At 27.3% G+C, this 22,270-nt stretch overlaps 5 protein-coding genes across 11 annotated transcripts; 3 read left to right on the top strand and 2 right to left on the bottom strand.

The window, feature by feature from the left end:
- The first annotated feature begins 3 nt into the window (after nt 1-3).
- Nucleotides 4-3,760, top strand: LOC124951407 (GPI mannosyltransferase 4). 2 transcript variants are annotated; one of them, XM_047499749.1, is made up of 5 exons: nt 4-96; nt 350-928; nt 1,008-1,408; nt 1,512-2,050; nt 2,196-3,760. In XM_047499749.1, the coding sequence occupies exons 2-5, from the start codon at nt 727-729 to the stop codon at nt 3,109-3,111; spliced, it is 2,058 nt and encodes a 685-aa protein (XP_047355705.1). In that variant the 5' UTR covers nt 4-96; nt 350-726; the 3' UTR covers nt 3,112-3,760. The 2 variants fall into 2 exon arrangements, with proteins under 2 accessions (XP_047355705.1, XP_047355704.1); XM_047499748.1 differs by lacking the exon at nt 4-96 and having other exon boundaries at nt 143-928.
- LOC124951404 (histone deacetylase 6) lies at nt 3,288-9,867 on the bottom strand. Of its 4 annotated transcripts, none has more exons than XM_047499739.1 (18): nt 9,537-9,867; nt 8,745-8,918; nt 8,219-8,641; nt 8,063-8,160; nt 7,823-7,996; nt 7,531-7,723; nt 7,350-7,409; nt 6,999-7,088; nt 6,812-6,918; nt 6,600-6,743; nt 6,429-6,535; nt 6,186-6,355; nt 5,749-6,089; nt 5,459-5,654; nt 5,239-5,368; nt 4,471-5,162; nt 4,106-4,393; nt 3,288-4,044 (listed from the first exon to the last, which is right to left on the bottom strand). In XM_047499739.1, exons 1-18 carry the CDS (start codon nt 9,537-9,539, stop codon nt 3,967-3,969), a joined length of 3,468 nt encoding a protein of 1,155 aa, XP_047355695.1. In that variant the 5' UTR covers nt 9,540-9,867; the 3' UTR covers nt 3,288-3,966. The 4 variants fall into 4 exon arrangements, with proteins under 4 accessions (XP_047355695.1, XP_047355696.1, XP_047355698.1 ...); XM_047499740.1 differs by lacking the exon at nt 9,537-9,867 and adding an exon at nt 9,327-9,383; XM_047499742.1 differs by lacking the exon at nt 9,537-9,867 and adding an exon at nt 9,286-9,367.
- LOC124951406 (mitochondrial intermediate peptidase) lies at nt 9,545-14,908 on the top strand. Its single transcript, XM_047499747.1, has 11 exons — nt 9,545-9,897; nt 10,210-10,401; nt 10,477-10,739; nt 10,817-11,003; nt 11,084-11,163; nt 11,269-11,457; nt 11,538-11,679; nt 11,754-12,092; nt 12,183-12,404; nt 12,476-12,706; nt 12,785-14,908. Exons 2-11 carry the CDS (start codon nt 10,267-10,269, stop codon nt 13,082-13,084), a joined length of 2,088 nt encoding a protein of 695 aa, XP_047355703.1. The 5' UTR covers nt 9,545-9,897; nt 10,210-10,266; the 3' UTR covers nt 13,085-14,908.
- Nucleotides 14,854-21,395, bottom strand: LOC124951405 (cullin-4A). 3 transcript variants are annotated; one of them, XM_047499745.1, is made up of 12 exons: nt 21,184-21,395; nt 20,079-20,488; nt 18,429-18,792; nt 18,138-18,326; nt 17,894-18,040; nt 17,514-17,700; nt 17,223-17,415; nt 16,821-17,122; nt 16,508-16,738; nt 16,160-16,438; nt 15,926-16,078; nt 14,854-15,851 (listed from the first exon to the last, which is right to left on the bottom strand). In XM_047499745.1, exons 2-12 carry the CDS (start codon nt 20,398-20,400, stop codon nt 15,756-15,758), a joined length of 2,463 nt encoding a protein of 820 aa, XP_047355701.1. In that variant the 5' UTR covers nt 20,401-20,488; nt 21,184-21,395; the 3' UTR covers nt 14,854-15,755. The 3 variants fall into 3 exon arrangements, with proteins under 3 accessions (XP_047355701.1, XP_047355700.1, XP_047355702.1); XM_047499744.1 differs by lacking the exon at nt 21,184-21,395 and adding an exon at nt 20,604-20,891; XM_047499746.1 differs by lacking the exon at nt 21,184-21,395 and adding an exon at nt 20,706-20,891.
- Nucleotides 20,187-22,183, top strand: LOC124951409 (peptidyl-prolyl cis-trans isomerase NIMA-interacting 4). Its single transcript, XM_047499752.1, has 4 exons — nt 20,187-21,423; nt 21,514-21,634; nt 21,731-21,850; nt 21,947-22,183. The coding sequence occupies exons 2-4, from the start codon at nt 21,530-21,532 to the stop codon at nt 22,103-22,105; spliced, it is 384 nt and encodes a 127-aa protein (XP_047355708.1). The 5' UTR covers nt 20,187-21,423; nt 21,514-21,529; the 3' UTR covers nt 22,106-22,183.
- Nucleotides 22,184-22,270: the final 87 nt, after the last annotated feature.

Below are 22,270 nucleotides of genomic sequence, written 5' to 3'. Positions count from 1 at the left end.
ATATGACGTCTGTGTTTCCTCGTGTGAGAATTTGTCTGGCAACCCTGCTACGTGTTTATCCCGTTATCGAATAGTAGAACTATAGTCAACAAATAGGTAAACATATAAGAATATATTATCTCTGCTTGTCTTATTCAATATAATATATAATATAATATAATCTTAAGTACTTTAAGTAAAGAATTTTTTTATTAATACGTAATACGTCATAGATAATTGTATCTCTGTGATACTTATTTTATATTACATCATTAATCCAATGACATTACAGAAACATATTGACCAATCACATATCCCTAAGAAAAAAGAGAAATTATAGTGACATAACGTTTATCTGTTTATCCTCTAGAGTTCGATATTTTTACTATGAGAGTATGCTATTCGTAATACACGTAATGGTCTATGCTTTGTGTCATCTTGGCAGTACTGACTGATAGTGAGTAAACATTGAGATTTACTGACAGTACTGACGGTGATAAAAAACGATCGCGGCTTGTATGAAATTATCAGAAAGCGTTGATAATTTAATATAGTGATGTTAACATTTATGATATAATTAAAATTTTAACATAATTTAAGTTGTACTAGAAATTATGTCGTTATTAAAAGGATGTATTATTATGTAAAACTAATTCATTTGTTATTATGAGGCAAATTGAATATACACGATCTAATTCGATGATTGAATGGCAATTTTCGAAATTATAACTATTAAATTATTAATTCATGATATCTCCTTACTCAAAAATAATGCGTCACATAACCGAATATCGCAGATCTATTGATGAATACAAACCTATTTCGCCTATAAAAAGAAAAATGAAACTGTATTGGGTTTTAGCTGCATTTAGAATTTTTTTGACTTTTATTCCACAAACTGGATATATACATCCGGATGAATATTTTCAAGCTATAGAAGTTATATCAGGTAACTACTTTTTATTGTAGTAGGATTATCAGGTTCAAATTTTCATGACAAATATACGATGAAGCGTTTACTCTTACAGGAGATCGTTTTGACATAGATGTTTACAAACCATGGGAATATAATGCAACATTTCCCATTCGAACTGTTTTTATACCGCAAATAATTGTGGGCACATCCTATTCAGTTTTAAAATTTCTTTCATCCTATGCATTTTATTTCTTTGGTACATCCTTAATATCACCATATTATCTTATAGTCTTTCCAAGACTCTTTATGTGTATTTTATCATTCGTATCGGATTACTGTCTATATAAGATATGTTGTATGTGCGGCCAAAACTATAAAGTGAGATTGATTACATTTGCAAGTTCATATGTAATGTTAACTTATGCTACACGTGTGTTTTCAAATTCCATTGAATTAACATTGACTTCTTTACTATTATTCTATACCTCACAGTGCATGGTATACTCAGAAAAGGTATAAAATTCCAATTCAACAAACGTAGGAAACATAATTGAACAAATCGCTTACAAATATATAATAAAATAAGCGCAACAATAACAAACTTTTGTCATTTTAGGTCATTATACAGAGTGATTATCTTTCAAACAAATATGATGAAGCTAAAAATGGAGTGGAACGTGTTAAATATTATAAACTTTTAGGATCATTACCTTCACATTCTTTAAATCATTGTTTTAAAATAGCTACCATTACTGTTATTGGTATATTTAACAGACCAACATTTGTTGCATTTGCATTTCCTCCTGTATTTTTTTGGTTACAAAGAGGTCTTGGTTCAAGAACTATTGGTTTGCTTCATTTTCATATAAGAATATTTACTTTTATCCTTTGTGGCATACCTGCTGCTATTTTCTTTATCATAGTTGATAGTTTTTACTTTGGTTACTTAACAATGGGAGAAATAGGAAATTTGGATATTAGTTTGAATAATTTTGTAGTGACACCACTTAATTTTTTAAAATATAATGCCAATTCTAAAAATTTAGAAAGTCATGGTTTACATCCACGCTTTTTGCATTTTTTATTAAACATACCTCTATTATACAATGTACTTGGAATTATTGGATTACTTACATTTGCAAGGATGTCATTCAGGTGAATATTTTAATATAATAATATAAAAATTTAGGATAATTAAAATGCATTATTATACATAATTTTAGTTTTCTAAACTGTAAATTTTATAATATTTATATCTTCAAAAGTAGCATGCATGTTAATGAGTATTAATTGCTTGCAGTGGTTTAAAAGGAAAATGGCTGGAATTACCACGGATACAAAGTATAGTTAGTTTAATGACAACATCATTTATTGTTCCTGTAGCATTATTATCTTTTTTTCCCCATCAAGAACCTCGTTTTATAATACCTGTGATATTACCATTGGTTTTCTTATATGCTCCAAAGTTATATCATGTACCTGGAGTTGATATTACCTCACATATTAAAAAAAATAATCGAACTAATTATATGCCACAAAAAATATTTAAGCTTACAAAGTTGCAAATTATTTGGTATTTTTTTAACATCATATTATGTTTATTTTATGGTTTTGTACATCAAGGTGGAGTTTTCCCTCTAACATCACATATGAGTGCTGAATTGAAAGCTAAACCTCATCTCACACATATACATTTATATACATCGTATATATATCCCATACCAACTGCACTTTTACATTTAAGAAATACACATAAAACATATGTTAGTAGTGACAATCATAAGTACCGCTTAACCAAAGACTTTTATCTTTATGAACAAGGTTCGAAGAATATGACAGAAGTGTATAATAGTATTACACAAAAACTTCAGGAATGTGAAGAAAAATTCAAATATAAAAGAATACCATATAGATTGTATTATACATTGCCTTATAGTGCTGTAGGAGAATTTGCTGAATATTTCCAAAATAATACTCTATTATTTAAGTATTATATTGTATGGACATATCCACACGTTTCGACTGAAAAATTGCCATCATTAAAAACAATTCTTGAACATATAAATATACAGAATAATAGCCTTTTTAATCAGAGTTCAATAAAGCAACTTATATATGATATATTTATGTTTTTTCGACAGTTTAGATTAGCATTAATCAAGATTGAAAAATCAACACAATTTGTAAAAAAGACTAAAAATTCAGTGTTTACATAGAAAAAGTAAAATAAATAAATTATTCCATATTTTATCATCACGAAAATCTATTCAAAAACAAAAATGTAAAATTTTTAATAATTACTTGAAACAATTATTTTCTTGTATATTTTATGAAATATAATTATATATTTTATTTCATGCATTGTATATTGTATATCAAACTGTAAGTTTAAAGTACAAAATTAATTTAATTTTACTTGCTTTTTATTTATGTTTATAAAGTATGGTTACATAAGAATGTCGACTAGATTTTTGTAAATATTGCAATGTAAGTATAAGTATTTATCATAAAAAAAATTATATGTTTATAAGTGAATGTATTTTTACGTATATATATATATATCTATGTATTCATTAATTATTGTAGTCGCCTGACATATATAGAGACTTTATGAAAATATTTGCTGTTTAAGAAAATATCTTCTCTCTAAAATTATCCACTATTTCCTTAGTAAAATAAACTTTACATTATTTATACATAATAAATTTCATTATATTTTGGCAATGTATTAAATCAACATAATCAGATTCCTAATATTACAATAGAAGAATATTTTAATATATGTTAAATTCGAGCGTACTAGTTATTAATAATAGTGATAAAATTAGTATTATATTGCAAACATATTATATTTCATATTTCATATTTCATATATATTCGTCTTTCTATTCCTAATTATATATAGATTATTTTGTAAAAGAATAGTAATTTTTGTTAAAGATTTAGTAAAGACAGATTATTTAGAATTTAGTAAAAATAATATGTAAAAATACTAAATAATAACATTCCAATAAATTTCTAATTTTATCAATATCAGCTACACGTAATTATAACCAAAATATGGCACTAATTCATTGTCCCTCATAAGTCCATGGTGAATCTTGATTAAATTTACTTTGATGTGCTGCATTCCGAGCCGCATATAATCTCTAAAATCGTAATAAATATTTACATAGAATTCTTATTTTTTATAATATTAAAATATCTTACCGGATTGTCAATATAAGCTTCACATCCGTAACACCAAACTGATAAATCACTAAAACTTAGAGTCAAAGGATGTTGAGTTTCATCAGCATGTAATAATGCATGTTGGTTGATATTTCTTGCACAATGTACGGTGTAACATTGTAAACAAATCCAATTTTCAACATTGCTACCACATTCCATACATGGTAAATGTACATCAATACCACGAGATGGTACATCATTAACAGTATCTAGATGTGGACAATCGCGCAATGGTATAACAGCAAACATTTCTCCAGCTATTAATGCCTGTATATAAAGTTTTTATATTTTAATACGATCATAGAAACAACTAAAAAGAAGTTGCAGTAATAAAAAATCATTACCTGCAGATTATCAGAGAGATAATCGGTCAAACTTGTTGCTGCAGCTCCATCATAAATTCCTCTATTCTCTCCAAAATCATTACTACTACTTGCATTATTAGAACTTCCTGCAGTCTCTCTTCTCTGTCTTTCTTTTTGTTGATCCTTATTTACACATGTTCTAGCTATTTCTGTAGTTGTCAATTCTTTCATAGTTTTTGAATTCTTAATTTTTATATTTTCTATCTCATTTTGAAGTTTCAATATCTCTTCATCCGTTACTAAATTCATACTATTTTTATTAAAGGAAAGTTTGATATCCAATTTTTCATTTTCAATGCCTTCTAAAGCAATTTTGGATTCTGAATGTTCATTAAATTTAGAATTTCTAACTTGCTCATTCATTTTCTTATAAGTAGCAATTTTCGTGAGATTTTCTTTTGGCAATGATAAATTGAACATTAAATTGGGCCAATATTTCTTTTGTGTTTTTAACACATTATTTATAGAATGTATTGCACTTGAACATGGTATTAACGAAGCATCTAGCAAGGGTAATGGGTCACCAAGTAACGCTTTTGTACATATCGCCATTGAATGAGAAATTGAATTTATATTATAACCTCCCTCCAGACTAAGGATAATACGTCCATTTGCCAAAGAAGATAACCAATGTGTTAAATGTCCATACATTTCTGGAGTCACTGTACATCCTTAAAATAAATATTTTTTTTTTTATATCATTCAATGATTGTGTTAATAATATTTTATATATATATTATCACATACCCCCTAGTGGATCTCCAATACAAGCATCAAAGCCTGCAGAGACTAGAACTAATTCTGGATTGAATTGATAAGCAATTGGCATAACAACTTGTTGAAATGCAGCTATATATTCTGCATTTCCCATTCCTTTCTAAGAAAAAAAAAAAAAAAAAAAAAACAATAACAATAACAAATCTTTGTTAGAAAGGTAAAAATTAAAATTATATAGTACAATACTCACTTTGTTCCATGGTATATTTATACAATAACCTTCTCCTAACCCTGACCCAACAGAAGTATAATTGCCGTATTTAGAATGTGGGAAAAAACTTCCATTGTCATAACGATGAATGGATATATAAAGTACATTTGGATCATTTTCAAAAATAGATTGAGTTCCATTTCCATGATGTACATCCCAATCTACTATTAATATCCTGAAAATTATGAAAATAATTTTAATCACTTTCACTTTTATATTTTGACTATTACAATTTTCAATTAAATTAAATAATAAATAATTCTTTTTACCTCTTTACATTATGAATATTTAGAGCATATTTTGCTGCTACTGCAACATTATTAAAAATACAAAAACCACATGCTAGATTTGGTTCTGCATGATGTCCTGGAGGTCTTATTACTGCAACTCCAGATTGTGCTTGTCCATTTAATACATTGTCCACAATTTGAAGTAATGAACCAACAGATACACAAGCGGAAAACCATGTTTCATTATGCAAATAAACAGAATTATATTTTAATGCTTGCCTTTCCAAATCTTTGGTTTTAAATGTTTCTGTCTTTTTTATTGCATGAATGTAGTCTTGTGAATGAGCTAATAATATTTCTTCCTCTGTTGCCACTCTTCCCTTTATCAAATATAATGTATAATTCAGTTATTAATTTCAGATATCTTATTCTAAGTATGTACATATTAATAAATTAAATAAATCAACATTACATACTTGTTGTAAATAGCACCGCTCTAATAAACCATGTTCTTCATGTTTTTTATAAATGCTTAAAATTCGATTTGGCTTTTCTGGATGTGTGTTATTAATAGTATCGCAATGTTTCAACATCCTGTTGTCATATACAATACATACTTTGTTAGGTGCTTTGGATAAATTTGTAACTATAAAAATACTTCTTTTTAATATATTATTATTCAAAATATAAAGTTAATGTTATTATAACGAAGGACTTACATTTTATTAATGAATTTAATTTTTTATCTAATGCTTCAAGAGTATTTTTACTTTGTACAGGATAACAATTTCTTGTTTCATAAATATCTGGCTTATACACTTCTCCCCTATATAAGTATACAAGTGATAATAAATTTTTTTTTATACGTTATATACTATAGTATAACTTACTTGTAATTAACAACAGGCAAATGTTGATCATTATTTTCTTCTTTTCTGTCAATTCTATTATTAATACTATATTGTTCTTGATATTGATAACATTTCCAAAACTGTTTATGAACGTAGATAGTATTTAAAATCGTGTCGCGTATACTAAAAATACATGTAATATATAATATGAATTAACTTTCTTGTTAAATATTTTATTTCACTATAATTACCTTAATGATGGTAATTGTAATGTTTGCAACATAGGACATGGATCACCTAATAATGTTCGCAGAGTTAGTGCAGCACTTTCAGCCAATGACTTTAAACAATAACCACCCTATCAACATAATTACATTGATTATCAGTTTTTAAAATTAATTATATAAATAGATTACATAGGTAATTTATAAAATATACCTCCAATACTACAGCTACCTTTCCAGCTGCCAAACTCAATAGAGATGACAATAGATGAGCATAACATGCAGGTGTTATTTCCATTTCACCCTTTATATCATAAAAAATATATACACGTATATATACATATTATATTTAAATTTCTATTCTAGTAATTCATAATGATAATTTTTAGAAAAAATATGCATGAGTAAAAATAAATAATAAGAATGTAGTCGAAAATTATATATAAATCATTTTTCTTAACTCTTTCATATCCAAACGTAGAATCAAATCCAACAGAAATAATAATAAGATCTGGATGGAATTAGGAAAAATAAAACAATAGTTAAATAAATTCTATTATTTTACCTCTGGGCATCCCAATGCTGCATCATAACCAGCTGAGACTATTATGAGATCAGGTTGAAACTATAATAAATATATAGTATTATTTCTACATTATGTTCTTTTATAATTTGGAAGCATTTCATTTTTTGATATGAAGTCTCTAAATTAATATTTAAAAAGAAAATTGATTTATACTATTTACCTCATAAGCCATTGGTAATAAAACTTGTTGAAATATTGCAATATAATCAGCATTTGTCATACCAGTTTTGTTAAGTGGTATATTAAAATTATAACCTTCTCCCAAACCTTTACCAATGTAATGAAAATCAGATTCTTCTAAATTAGGCCAGAATGTTCCATTTTCATAACGATGTATTGAAAAATAAACTACACTAAAAAGAAAATATAAAGTAATATTAATAAATATATAATTCTCACTGGACTTAATTATAAACTTAAAATGGATGATTATTTATTAATCAAAATAATACCGTGAATCATCATAAAACATTTGTTGAGTAGCTTGTCCATGATGTACATCCCAATCAACAATAAGAATTTTATTTGCTAAATTATCATTTAAAGCTTTTTTTGCCGCAATAGCCACGTTATTATAAAAACAATATCCACAATATTCAGATTTCATTGCATGATGTCCAGGTGGTCTGAAATATAATGGAATTAAAGACAATAAATAATCTAAAAGATTTTGAAAAATAATTACATTTTACCTGATAATGGCCATGCCATTTTGTATATCTCCTTTACAAATACTTTCTACTAAACTTATTGTTGAACTCACAGCCAATAAAGATAATTTATAAGTGGACTGAAAAATAAATTAATTAATTTTAATTCCCTAAGATTATTATCTATAATCTACCTACTGGATGTATATATATAGCATCATATTTAGAAGACAATGTTTCCAATTTGTCCAAATCCATACATCCACTGGTTGATTTTAATATATCTATTTGTTTTTGACTGTGCATTTGAAGTATGTCATTTTCTGTACAAAATTTGGTTGAAATTAATTTACATCTATTCAACAATTCTAACTCTTTACATCTTTCTAAGATCCTTATTAATCTATTTGGACATTCAGGATAATTTTCATCCCACAAACATTTATGTTCCTCCATAGAATGATCATAAACAATACCAGTTTCCTTATGCACAATACTATATGCATCTCTTATCTTTTGATAAATGTCGTATACAAAGTTTGTGTTAGACTTTTTATTTTGTAAAATTTTGCGCTGTACTGCCTCTTGTTTGGCTGCCAATAAAGCGGCAGACGGTCGAATCTATTCATAATAACAAATAAATTAAAATAAAAATTATTGAAATATATTATTATTGTATATTTATTGAATACATTATAAAATTAATATAATCAATCATTCTTACATTTGAAAGTTTAGATGATTTCTTGGTATTCTTTTTTTTTGTTGTAGATTTCATATCCGTAGTATTTCTTTGACAATCCATGGTAGATTCCTCAATAACTTTAATAAGTTGAATTTCACTCTCTGCTAGTTGCCTCACAGCATCAAACAAATTTCCCTCTAGTCCAGTTTTCGACTATTAATAATATTTTATTTTAACAATCTTTTATGTGATATTTTGTAAATATAAAAATATATAAAATATATTAACTAACAAAATCATAATATGCATATAAATTATAATAAATGAGAAAATGAAAACAAGAACAAAATTGCAATGTACTACATATACACATATATTTCACATATTATACATATATTATGCATACGTGAAAACATACACACACACACACACACACACACATATATATATATATACTTAATAATTTGTAAATAAATGATGAAAATATTGAATCCAAAAAATTAACGTGACGAAAACATAAATATTAACAAAAAAAAAAAAGAAAGAAAAAAAAAATATTAAGTATTAAATACAAAGAAACCCAGAAATTTTTGTATATATCTAATCTGTCAGTAAATATACGTAGGAGTGTAAACGTCGAATATGTCCTTATATATATAAGCACATCCCTTCCACTGGAATGTATTGTCATCCATAATGACCAAATATATATATATATATATGTATACATATATATATATACATATACATATATATGTATGTAATTATATAATATTGTACTAAACTAAATATTTATTCACAGATATATAAAGCATAGGAATTATTTCTTACCATTTGTTATCTTTGGTTAACCTTGAAAATTGTTAAATTCAAAAAATTTCTCTTATACATTTAACTGCATATTTATAAAAATTCCACCAATGATCGTTCAAAGGATCTGATAATAATTAACTCTTTATCTTTATCAGTTACGAAATTCTCGATTTTCTCATTTTTTTAACTTCATTACATATTTAATTTATTTCTTAATTTAAAAAGAGTTACATGTCTACATTGCGCAGCGTCGTCAAACTATGACGCCGCCATCGTTCACCAAAAAACAAAAGAAAAAATAAATATATAATTAAAATAAAAGAACAAACTTAATATATGTGTGACAGTAATCTTTGTTAAGAAGAGCAATGCATTATGCGTAAGACTGTATAAAATATACAAATAAGATGAAGTACTCATCTATTGTTTCTAATCATAAAAAAAAAAATAATTGTATTCGAAGATAAATTTGAAAAAATTGTATACTAATTATATTCTTTATGAAATGTTTTATACTTTTATATATAATACATATATATATATATATATATATATATATAATAAAATATAATATATAGAGAATATATGTATATGTATATATAATATTTTATACGCAAATCATAGATTATAACCTCAATAAAAGTGTCTGAATTAATTTATTCTAATCTCTTATGTATCTCGTATTTTGTAGACTGGCAGATATATTTACATTTGTTTAATATTTTAATTAAATAAATAATAAAACAAAATGATGCCATTCAACAAGTGTTCTTTGAACTATCTCAAAATGTATAGACATGTAAATACATGGTCACCTTTAGCAACAGCATTCAATTCTATTACAAAAATAGAACATGGATTTAATTTGTCCAAAAAGGAGACTGTGAGTTCAATTTTATTCAATAAAATTTATAAATACATTGTTTAAGTATATCGCTAAATATTCTTTATATTATAGGGTTTATTTGGTATACCTGAACTTAAAGATGCAAGTGGATTTAAAACATTGAAGGATCGTGCATTTACTCAAACTGATTTACTTATAGCTGAAGTAACTGATGTTAACAGAAAGAGAAATATGGTAGAGATATTTGATGAATTGTCTGACACTTTATGTAAAGTTGCAGATTTGGCAGAATTCATTAGAATTGCACATCCAAATATAGAATTTATTGAAGCTGCGGAGGATGCTTCTATATCACTAAGTAGTGTCGTTGAAAAGTATGTAATTTAAATCTATTCATTTGTTAATAATTGCAATTGGATTATTAACATTATTTATATTATTTTTTTAACAGACTTAATACTCACAGTGACTTATATAATGCATTACAGCATGTTGTAAAGAATGGAGACATTTTAAAAACTTCTCCCATTGATGATCATGTTGCCAAGCTATTTTTGTTTGATTTCGAACAAAGTGGTATTCATTTGCCAGAAGAACAAAGAAAACAAGTTGTCATGTTAAATGACAATATCCTACAAGTAAGCTCAGTATATACATATTATATTATTAATTTATTAGTAATTATATTTATTTTTTTAATAAATGATTTATTATTAAGGCAGGTCAGAAATTTATGGCTGGTGCTGTTACTACACGCTCTATAAGGGCTGATATTTTGCCAGAAAGTATCAGGCAAAAGTGAGTATAATGATATCCAATTTATTAATATTTATATTAAAAGATATATGAAAATATTTTTACTATATGTTGCCACCATTATTTTACATTAGCTAATTTTCTCAGTTTTGAGATACACAATGGTCAGATATTAGTAAGTGGACTTTATACAGATTCATCTAATACTATTGTTCGTGAAGCAGCTTACAAGCTATTCTTATATCCTGATAAACAACAAGAGTATTTGTTGGTTAAGCTTTTAAATTGTAGACATCAATTGGCACAAATATGTGGATTTCCTACATATGTCCACAGGTAATTCTATTTAAATTTTAATGAAACATTCTCTACTAATGAATATTACATTATTATTCAGACATTATTTCTTTCCACAGAGCTGTAAAAGGTAGTACAGTACAAACACCTGAAGCAGTAAATGATTTTCTTAATATTTTGAATGATGATTTACAAATTAAAGCGATGCAAGATTTTCAAGAGATGCAAAAAATGAAAGATATTCAATCGTCTATAAAACAAGTTCGTTTTTTTTTCAGAAATAAATTAATTTTATAATTAGTGAAGACAATTAACAATTTATTTATATTGTATAGGATTTGATGCCATGGGATACAGCCTATTTTATCTCAATGGCTAAAAAAACATGGTTAAATACTTCCAACAATGAATTTGCTCCATATTTTTCTCTTGGCTCTTGTATGGATGGTTTAAATTATCTTGTACAAGCATTATACGGAATACGACTGGAATCTGTACCAGTTTTATGTGGTGAAGTATGGGCACAAAATATACATAAATTAGCTGTGATTGATAAAGATGAAACAACATTGGGTTACATTTATTGTGATTTTTTTGAAAGAAAAGGAAAGCCTAATCAAGATTGTCATTTTGCTATTAGAGGTGGAAAACAGTTGTCCAATGGAACTTATCAGGTGATATTGAAAAAAAAAATAAAAAAAAAAAAAAAATGAAGTTATTTTTTTTATTTACTTTTATAATTTGACAATAATGTATATTTTCAGACTCCTATAGTTGTTTTAATGTTATCTTTACCATCACCTAAATGGTCTAATCCATGTTTACTAAATCCATCCTCAGTTGATAATTTATTTCACGAAATGGGACATGCATTACATTCTATGTTAGGTAGAACGAAATATCAACATGTGACAGGTACCAGATGCAGTACAGATTTTGCAGAAGTACCGAGCGTGTTAATGGAATATTTTGCAGGCGATCCACGAGTAAGCCTATGTACAATAAAAAATTTATCAGAGTAAAGTCTTACGCAAATTTTAATTGATATTTTGATTAGGTACTGTCTATGTTTGCAAAACATTATCAAACGAACGAGCAAATGCCAGATGATTTGTTAAAAAAGTTATGCGCTTCGAAATATATTTTTTGCGCATCAGAACTGCAAAATCAAGTATTTTATAGTATGTTAGATCATGTTTATCATAGCAATAAAATAGAAAGATCTACTACAGAAATTTTAAAAGATATTCAAGAAAAATATTATGGTTTACCATACATTGAAAATACAGTATGTATTCTTTTTTAAAAATTATTATGAATATGGGATATATTGCTTATGATAATTATTCATTATTTTTGTCTGTAGGCATGGCAGTTGCGATTTTCTCATCTAGTTGGATACGGTGCCAAATATTATTCTTATTTAATATCACGTGCAATAGCCTCTTGGATTTGGCAAACATACTTTCAACACGATCCTCTGAGTAGAGTTGCTGGTGAGAAATATCGTTGGGAATGTTTAGCACACGGTGGTGGTAAACCTCCATCATTATTAGTTTCTGATTTTCTACACAAAAATGCTAATCCTAGTAATTTTGCAAACTCGTTATTAAATGAAATTGATATAAGAAATGAATATATTAAAACAATAAAAGCATTAAAATAATAATTCTCGCGTTGATATACAATTTTAGAAGTATTTATCAAATAAATTCTTCAGTTTAGACACGATAAAGTATTAATAGTAGTATACTTGTAACTTCCAAAAATTATGTTTTAAGTAAATTTATAATTGATTGTATAATAAAATACGAACAACGATACGTTATTAAGAAATTTTCACTTATCACTTCAGTACAATGTCCAATTTATTCTAACTAAATTTTAGAAAGGTTACATAAATTAAAATTTTGAATTTTATTATAAAACGGTACTTTTGTATTTATAGGTGTGTAACGTAAATACAATAAACAAACTTACTAAATAATAAATTATTCGTTTCATCATGTTAGCGTACATTCTTCGTACATATTAAAAATTTTTACATTACTTTTTAGCAGTTATCTGTTATTAATACGTTTGCATAATAATTTTGTACCTGTCGATAATAGCCAATATTATCTATTGTATATACCCACAAATAAGTAGCAATTTTTTGTATATTTATCAAATCGCAAAAAAAAAGAAATCAATACATTTCCCTCAGATATAATTTACATGAATTTTTCTTTTCTATTATAGATATGTATAATATTTGCATGAATCAAAGTCAAATGTTCTAAAATTAGATTCAGGGGAAAAATGAAATTTTCTTCAAAACATTAATTTTCTAATTGATGTAGCAGAGTGAAAAAGTTACATCCCTAGGACACAGATACATAATTTATTATATATTAATATTCGTATTTTTTTTATTACCTTTTCCTGTGTAACACAAAGAAATCATTTATTTATAATTGTGTTAATTCTAGAATAATAAAACAAACACCGACTACAATGTTCTCTTAAAATATGATAGATATCTCAATTCATTTACTAAATATAATAAAAAATAAGCAGATCTAGATGATAATATACATATAATGATGGAAGGCACCAGAAATTGAATCTATAAAATGAAAAAAGAAAAAACAAGTATATAATAACATGAAACACTGTAGATATTGAAGACATTAAGAGTATATCTTGAAAATGCACTTCTCAATTTAAAGTAATATATACATACGCTTCACGCACACTTGCACGCACACACACACATATACAAGTCGCTTTTATAACAAAATAAAGGAGACTTCTGTCAATCCTATATTATTATTCTTTCGTAAATGTGTTATAATTATTATATATTATTAATGTAGTGAATTGGCTAGGATTTTAAGCTTTTTTTAATCGGGCTAATTTACTGACTCACATGAAAATTAAGCTCATAAGATTTACATAAATACATTTATTTCAAAAGCAAATTAATCTTTTTCATCACTTCCTTTTTATAAATGAACAGTTGATACATACGAAGTTATGGTACAATTTCGAATGTAAAGAATAAATATTAATAAGACATATTTTGCAATTGCATGTATTAATATAGTATATAAATTTCTTTATTGCTTACATATGCAAAAAGCATATAATGTAAGCAGTGAGGAGATATTAGAGTTTCAATTGAAAAAAATGAGAATTTTTTTTTTTAATTTTCCTACATTAATATTTAAAGTTAATATTTTTTTCCACAGTGTTTCTCATTATTATTTACTAATAAATTTGTGTTATCCTATTACTTTTTTCCCAAGAAAGATGAACATGTTTTTTTTTTTTTTGTATCACAACTGTTATAATATTTTCTGTTAAAACTTCGTTCATAACTACTGAACTGTATTGTAAGGTACTATGTCGAGATGCTTACAAAGTAGTGTGGCATAGTGATCTCCTTTAATATAATCTGTTCAAATGAAATTTATTTCGTTTCAATAAAAGGATTTTTTTTTCTACATTTCCTTAAACTTTTTACACGATGTGTTAGTAAAAGTAAATTAAAAATACTTCTTGCATACCTCTATACTTTTTCCACTGTACAAATCTTTATTTTATTTTATACCTAAAATCAGCTGCAACAATGCCTATTAAATTTAACTGTAAAATTAAAGTTCCTGTTGTAATTATTGTAAACAGTTATTATCCTTGGTTTAACTGAGATTCGTAAGTGTAATATGGTCTCCAGAATCTTAACTTTCAATAATAGTTTTATGTGTCAGGATAATTTTGAATATTTAAGCCAAACTTCTTCAAAGTTTTATATGGTGCAAAGTTTAAATCTATTACAATTAACGCACTGTCGCCGATTTTTTAAGGAATTAGTACATTATGTTTCTCATTTCTTAAGTTATTTTCATTGTAGCTATTACAGTGTTACATTATGTTTGTTGTTTTGCACTACATCTGCTTATCTTTTAATATGCTGTGAAAAACTGCTTAGCATAAAAAATTGTTGGTACATCTTAAACTGCTGCATTATCGATGATATTTTGCACATGGTCCTTTTTAGCAAAATCTAGAAATAACACAAGGATAACAGTAAAGCACTGTTGAAAAATTACTGTAACTGTCCAGTGTCCGTATGCACTACTACAAAAAACAAAACAATGAGGTCCATTCTAGGTATTTTTTTATGAACTGATTGTGTACTGCAACGTCACGTTGACAGTTAACCAGTTAAAGTTTTTTGTTTCTTTCTTCAACTTTACACATTCACAATAGGCAAGCGCCAAAATTAATTGATTCGTTTTACTAGAAAATGTAAAATTGAACCAATCTGACGTAATTTTGGCATTTGATTCAGGTTACGCGACATAATTGTACTGATTTGCATTATCTTTATCCCGTTCCATGTAATCCCTGTCTATAAGTGACTCAATCCGCTTCTTTAAGTCAGCAGGCTAATTATATGAAGAAAAATATTTAAAATTAGTTATTTATTATTATTCTTTTATAACGATATTAATGTGCATACCTTAACAGGAAATTTTAATTGATTGTATAATTCACTAATGAGGAGATTGTGCGTGAGTGTTTTTCTCATTTTCATAATCCTGACAATCGCGGCATCTATTTGATATTGTCTATCTTGATACACTCTTTCCTCCGTTGCTTTTTGTTCTTCGTTCTGTGAAAAAATTTATTTAATTAAGTAATTTCAATTAAAAATTACAGGATTATTTATAGAAATATATATTATAAATTTTACCGTCTCTTTCATTTGTATTTGATTTATTTTAATTCTGAATAATTTATTCGTAAATTCCGCATTAAAAACAAATCTATCATTATCAGCTACATCTCTTCCTCGTGGATGTTTCTGTAAAACTCTAGCTTTCCCGCAAGCCAAAGATTGTAAAGTTCTTCTAAGTTCGCCATCTTCAATGTTAGTTGCAGCTTTAATATCTTCCAACGAAAGATTATCAGCATCATTAAATAATATTAAAACTAATGCTTGGAACAATGATACCTGTAGTTCTTTATTGCCCTTTAAGAAAAATTATGCCATTAAAATTTGCATAATTATACGTTTTATAATACTTATGCAATAATATACCTGATTAAACCAAGCTTTTAAAACGCAGTGTCCTAGAGTAGGTTGCCATTGTAACTTCCTTCCACTATGCTTTCCTAAGTAAAATTTATTAAATACATCTTGATACTGCACCATTTCTGTTGGTAATGTAACTTCCATTACGGGATATGTTGGCCAATATCCCATTGTAAGTATTGAAACTGTTAAGTCTAAATTACTTGCAGATAATTCATGTTGCAGATTCCCCGCATACTACAAAATCAAAAAAAGCAAAAGTACGAGTTATAATTGAATATTTTTTTTTTTACAAATTTGCTATCGAATAATGAATTACCTGTTTAAAAGCAATATTAATATCTTTACTTAGTTCCATATCTTTGAACATTCCTTCCAGTTTACTTGTAAATCCTCCACCACATTCTTGTTTTAATTTAGATAACATGGACTTTTCAGCATCAACAGATGCAGATTTTCCAACTAGCAAACGCTTTGCCAAATCTTTTTTGTAAAAAGCTTCGAATACATCCTTTCCATGTATAAAACGAAATAATACCATAATTTTATCTAATAATCGTTCTAATTCTTCTTCCGTGGCTTCTTTATTACCTGCGCGTAGCTTACAATCGACAAATTTTGCTGCAATGGAAGGAAAAAATATATATTAATTTTTTAATTATTTTGAGAAATATTTAATTACTCAAGATTATTAAAATATATTATTCATTAAATATAATACCTATTAATTCTGCTGGTTTATTTGCTCTTTGATTTATGAAAGCTTCGAAAGCTTCCTTTAAACTATTAGCAAATTTTTCATTTTTGTGAAAACATGTATTAACAATATTGTCCATTTTATCCTTAAAATCTAAGAGTTCCTGTACCATAGTCTTATCCTTTTCTGGATCTATAACTATTGTTTTACCTTTTTTCTAGAAAATCATTGCATTATTTTTTAATAACTTATTTCTATACATAATATAAATTAATATAATATAAATATAAATTAAATACTTAACAATATACATACCTTTATGTAACAATTAAAATTGAGACAAAGTTCGACGAGACCATTTTTTACTCGACTATATAAATTATAAAGTAATGATAAATCACTAATTCTATTTTCATCTAATAAACCACTTAAACCCTTTTGTAGAATGCTTGAAATATGTTCAGACAATAATTGTTTCTCAACCGTATGTATAAGAGACCATCTGAAAAAAAAATATTATGCTCTTAGTTATTAAGTAATATTATATATATATATATATATATATATATATATATATATATATGCTTAGTATACTAAGCATATTAGTATTATATATATATATATATAATATTATTTAGTTAAAAAGTATTAAGTACACTTATTATAACAATAACAATAATTGCAATAACACATACTTTGTTGATGTATCAAGATAATGTAATAAACGTTCATTTTCTTCTTGCAGGCGTTTGTCTACATGTGCTAGATATTCAGGAACGTCATGTTCATTCATTAATCTTTGGCCCTCTGCTGCATACAATCTTTCTGTTGCTACCAGGAACCTATGAAATATAGTTATTAATAATACATTACAAAAAGAGAATTGCATATTATTATATAGTATATAGATATATTAACACATATGGTAAATTATCATACTTAGATTCAAAGGCCTCTTGGTAAATTTGTAAATCAGACAACATTCTTAATAACGATTTTAAAAGAGTTCTATCCACTGTATCCCCTTGTCGTTCTTTTTCAATAAGCATAAGTAACCCTTCAACAGTACGAGTTTGCACCAAATTATTTAGTACTATGTGTAATCTAAACAAATGTAACCCCATATCCCTAGAAACATATGCAAAAAAAAACAATTACATTAGTAGTATACTAAGCATATTAGTATAAATATCAAATAACTTTCATTGTACTATTTTAAGAAATGCCTACCAAATTGAAGATATACTTGGATTTTGTAACACATATGTTCTATCCAGGTACAAAAAGATACTTCTTATCATAATCATTTGCCTGCAGTGTGATTGCCAACATTCATTCATTTTTTTCAAAAATATATGTCTATCCATGGATTCTGCCAAAAACTGTTCAATATTAGCTTTAACATGCGATTCTGTTAGTATTGTTAAATTCGCATAAAGAGTTGATGCCATTTTGTGATTACACATGTTCTCAACAGCTTGGTAAAGTTCTTCTAAAGAATAACGGATGCTTTTGCTTGTTTGTATGGCAATTACAGCTTCTTGCAGCTTTTCCCATGTTTGTTCTTGATAATTTTCTGGCAATTTTGGTTTATCTACAGAAACATGATACAATAACTCATTGATATTTATGAATATTTATAGAAAGTTTTTTATTCCTAATTGAGACTTCATTTAAAGAGACTATAATACACAAAATATAATTCTTTCATAGATTCATGGAAGTACAACAAGTACATTTTAATATTTCATAATTTATTTTTAAAATTTTTATAATGAAATACTTCCTCCCCATATTTATGTAAATTGATATCAAGTGCAGAAACACGTGTATATGATTTACATATACATTAGAACAAATGTATTTTTAGATATCTCATATATGTTTATAGTTGCAGATCATTCCAGAAAAACAATATAGTGTACAAAAACATCATACGAAAATAATATATTTTATGAATTTTATATATTTTATAAATGACAAAGAAATTTTCTAATATATTTCTCATCATAAATTTCATTGTCATCACTTTATTTTCTATAAAAGATTAAAGCATAACATATAATATATAGATGACTCTATATATGTCTTATTTCAAATGTTTACAAAATTGAGCATTTTCAAAAAATAAAATAAAAATGACGTAGATCCATTTATAGAATATTACCCCATCTCGATAACGAAAACGTATGACAATCGTAGAATTTTACGAAATTCGTTTAGAGAAAAAAATATATCAGTACATAAAATCTTATAGGGATAAATAATTAAAGATGCGAAATGTTGAGAAGCAAATGATGATAATCCTAAAATACATAACATCAGTTTAAAGTACGGACAATGAATTTGCATTGATGCCAGGATAGGTTATGTCGTTCTCCTATTATTAGTTACAAAAGAAGGACGTTAAAAATTTTCGACGGAATCATCAAAATTATTAGAAGGGTACATACGCAAGAAGAAAGATTATAGATGGTGAAATAAAAAAAAGAAATGACGTAGAGTAACAGAGAGAAAGAGAGAAAGAGAGAGAGAGAGAGAGTGAGAGAGAGAGAGAGAGAGAGAGAGAGAAAAAGAGAGAGAGAGAGCGAGAGAGCAAGAATGCAAAAGGGAAAGAAATGATAGCAAGCAATCTGAGCAAATTTTATATTATAAATCCAGAAACAGAGATAAGAGATAATGATAATAAAGCAAATAAATAAAATAAAAAAATATATATATAAATATATATATATATATATATATATATTATAAAAGCTAGAGAAAAAAATAGAATATAGAAGGGCAATGTGATAGAAAAAGAAAGATTAAGGGATAACAGAAGAACAGTAAAAGCGCTGTTTTGAGGTTAAGTTGTCCCGTCCGTATACTCTTTCTTACTTTTGAAATTCTTGATGACAAGCTTCCTCGCGGAGCCAGGCTTTGCACTTGCTAAGCTTGGCGAAATCTTGCTTACGCCATTCGGATTAGCAACGGTCAACGCTGAAAAATTCGCCCTCTTCTGTGTGGTATCGGTCGTGGCCGTGGCCGCCGCGGCCGTATCCGTCATCTTCTCGATATCGTCGATCTCTGTTAGCGAGACCGCAGACGACAGCTTGCTACGTTTGCCACCAACAAAGTTAAGCACCGCCGTGTGCTCGGCGGTTGTCCTCTTCACCTGCTGTGCTGTGCCCAGAACCTGGGTACCTCCGAGTCTAGACATATGCGCGCATCACACGGCCGCTGGCCCTCGGCATCGATGGTTTAAAGTCACTCGTTTATTTGTCGTTCCTCCGTGAAGCACTTCAAAGCTAAATAAACGAAATATCGTATCTTACACTTCCCACTTCTCGCACGCGCGGTAGTTTTCTTTCTTTTTTCCTTTTCCTTTTTTTCTTCTTTTTTTTTTTTTTTCTAATCAGGTACCTTTTCGATACAACTTTCGAGAAAAAGAAAGAAAAAGAGAAAGAGAAAGAGACAGAGAAAGAGAGCGGAAAAGCTCTTATTTATCCCCCGATATGGACGTACTCTACATGCATATATGTGACGGATCTCCCGAGAGACAATTGCCTACCGACGAGAGACGTCTCGACTGCGCGTGCGCGTCGATATTGCGATATTAACGTTACTCTTTTCGTTATTATTTCGCTGATTTTTCAAACGTAATTCAATTTTCGTTTTGTTCAAAAAACAAATTTCTCCCCTACGAATTTATTCATTTGTTCCTCCTTCGTTTATTATATTCACAATTTTTCTTTAGCTATTTTTATTTTTTCTCTCTTTTTTTTCCTTTTTCTTGCCTTTTTCAATCCCTTAACTCGAAAATGTATCATCAATGTCTTCGAACTTATTATTTTGCAAATGTCAAAAGATGAATGTCGATGATCATCGACATGAGAAAATGTTCGCGATTATACAAAGTTTGATCATCTTTTATCGTCCTAATTCAATGTATCATGAACAAGGATTTTAAGTGAGCATAACGTTTCTATGACGTTATACATACCCCATATAATAATGATGTATCACAATGACACAATGTTATTTAAGTTTTTAACGAATTCGAAATGAATTAAAAATAAATCTATTGAGATCGAATGCACATAAAACTAGCGACTTTTTAAGAAGTTGAAATCACTTTGTAACGAAACGATGATAATTGTCACTTTTATTGACGAGTTAACATACTTTCTACATCGTTCATAAATTTATGTACACCTTGTGATTTGTGTGATTGAAAATAGAGGTTAGTAGAGAGGGAAATAAAAGCTCGTATCTAGGTTTTATTCAATGATCGATGACGTCATTCATGTTATCTTTAACATATTTTTCATAGCTTTGAATAACGAAGAATGCCTCCAAAGAAGAACGCCGGCGGTAAAGCTGGTAAATCCAAAGGTTCGGAAGAAAGTGGAAAAGGAGAAAAAGCAGAAAAAAAAGGTGGAACTACTGTAAAAGTATGCTTATATATGTATATATATATATATAATGTTTGTATTTATACATGTCGTTCAATGGAATACTTTTATATTATAATTCATTGATTCGTATAGGTTAGGCACATATTATGTGAAAAACAATCCAAGATATTAGAAGCTATGGAAAAGTTAAAAGCTGGACAAAAATTTAATGAAGTGGCAGCAACATATAGTGAAGATAAAGCACGATCTGGGGTACAAAATGTTTCTTTTTTTTTTTTTTCATTTACATTATTTAAAAATAAAAATGTAGAATATTATATTGTATTGATATTATATTATTATTCTAAGGGGGATCTTGGATGGATGACACGTGGTTCGATGGTTGGTCCATTTCAAGAAGCAGCTTTTGCATTGCCCATTTCTAATTTAAGTTCTCCCATTTATACGGACCCACCAGTTAAAACGAAGTTTGGTTATCATATAATAATGGTAGAAGGTAAAAAGTAATCTTATAGCAGTAAGATTTCATTTATATTCATTTGATTGTTAATATACAATATTATTAAAAGTTTTTTTTACATAGTATTTTGAAAATAACTTTTTTAACATTTACCAGTAAGTAAAGATTAAATATATGTATATTCACATAATCTTTCTTACGTATTTCATAAT

This window comes from Vespa velutina, chromosome 9, assembly GCF_912470025.1.
Source record: "Vespa velutina chromosome 9, iVesVel2.1, whole genome shotgun sequence".
Lineage (NCBI taxonomy): Eukaryota > Metazoa > Arthropoda > Insecta > Hymenoptera > Vespidae > Vespa > Vespa velutina.
The sequence above is the reverse complement of the archived record's forward strand: the minus strand, read 5'-3'. Positions and strand labels throughout refer to the sequence as shown.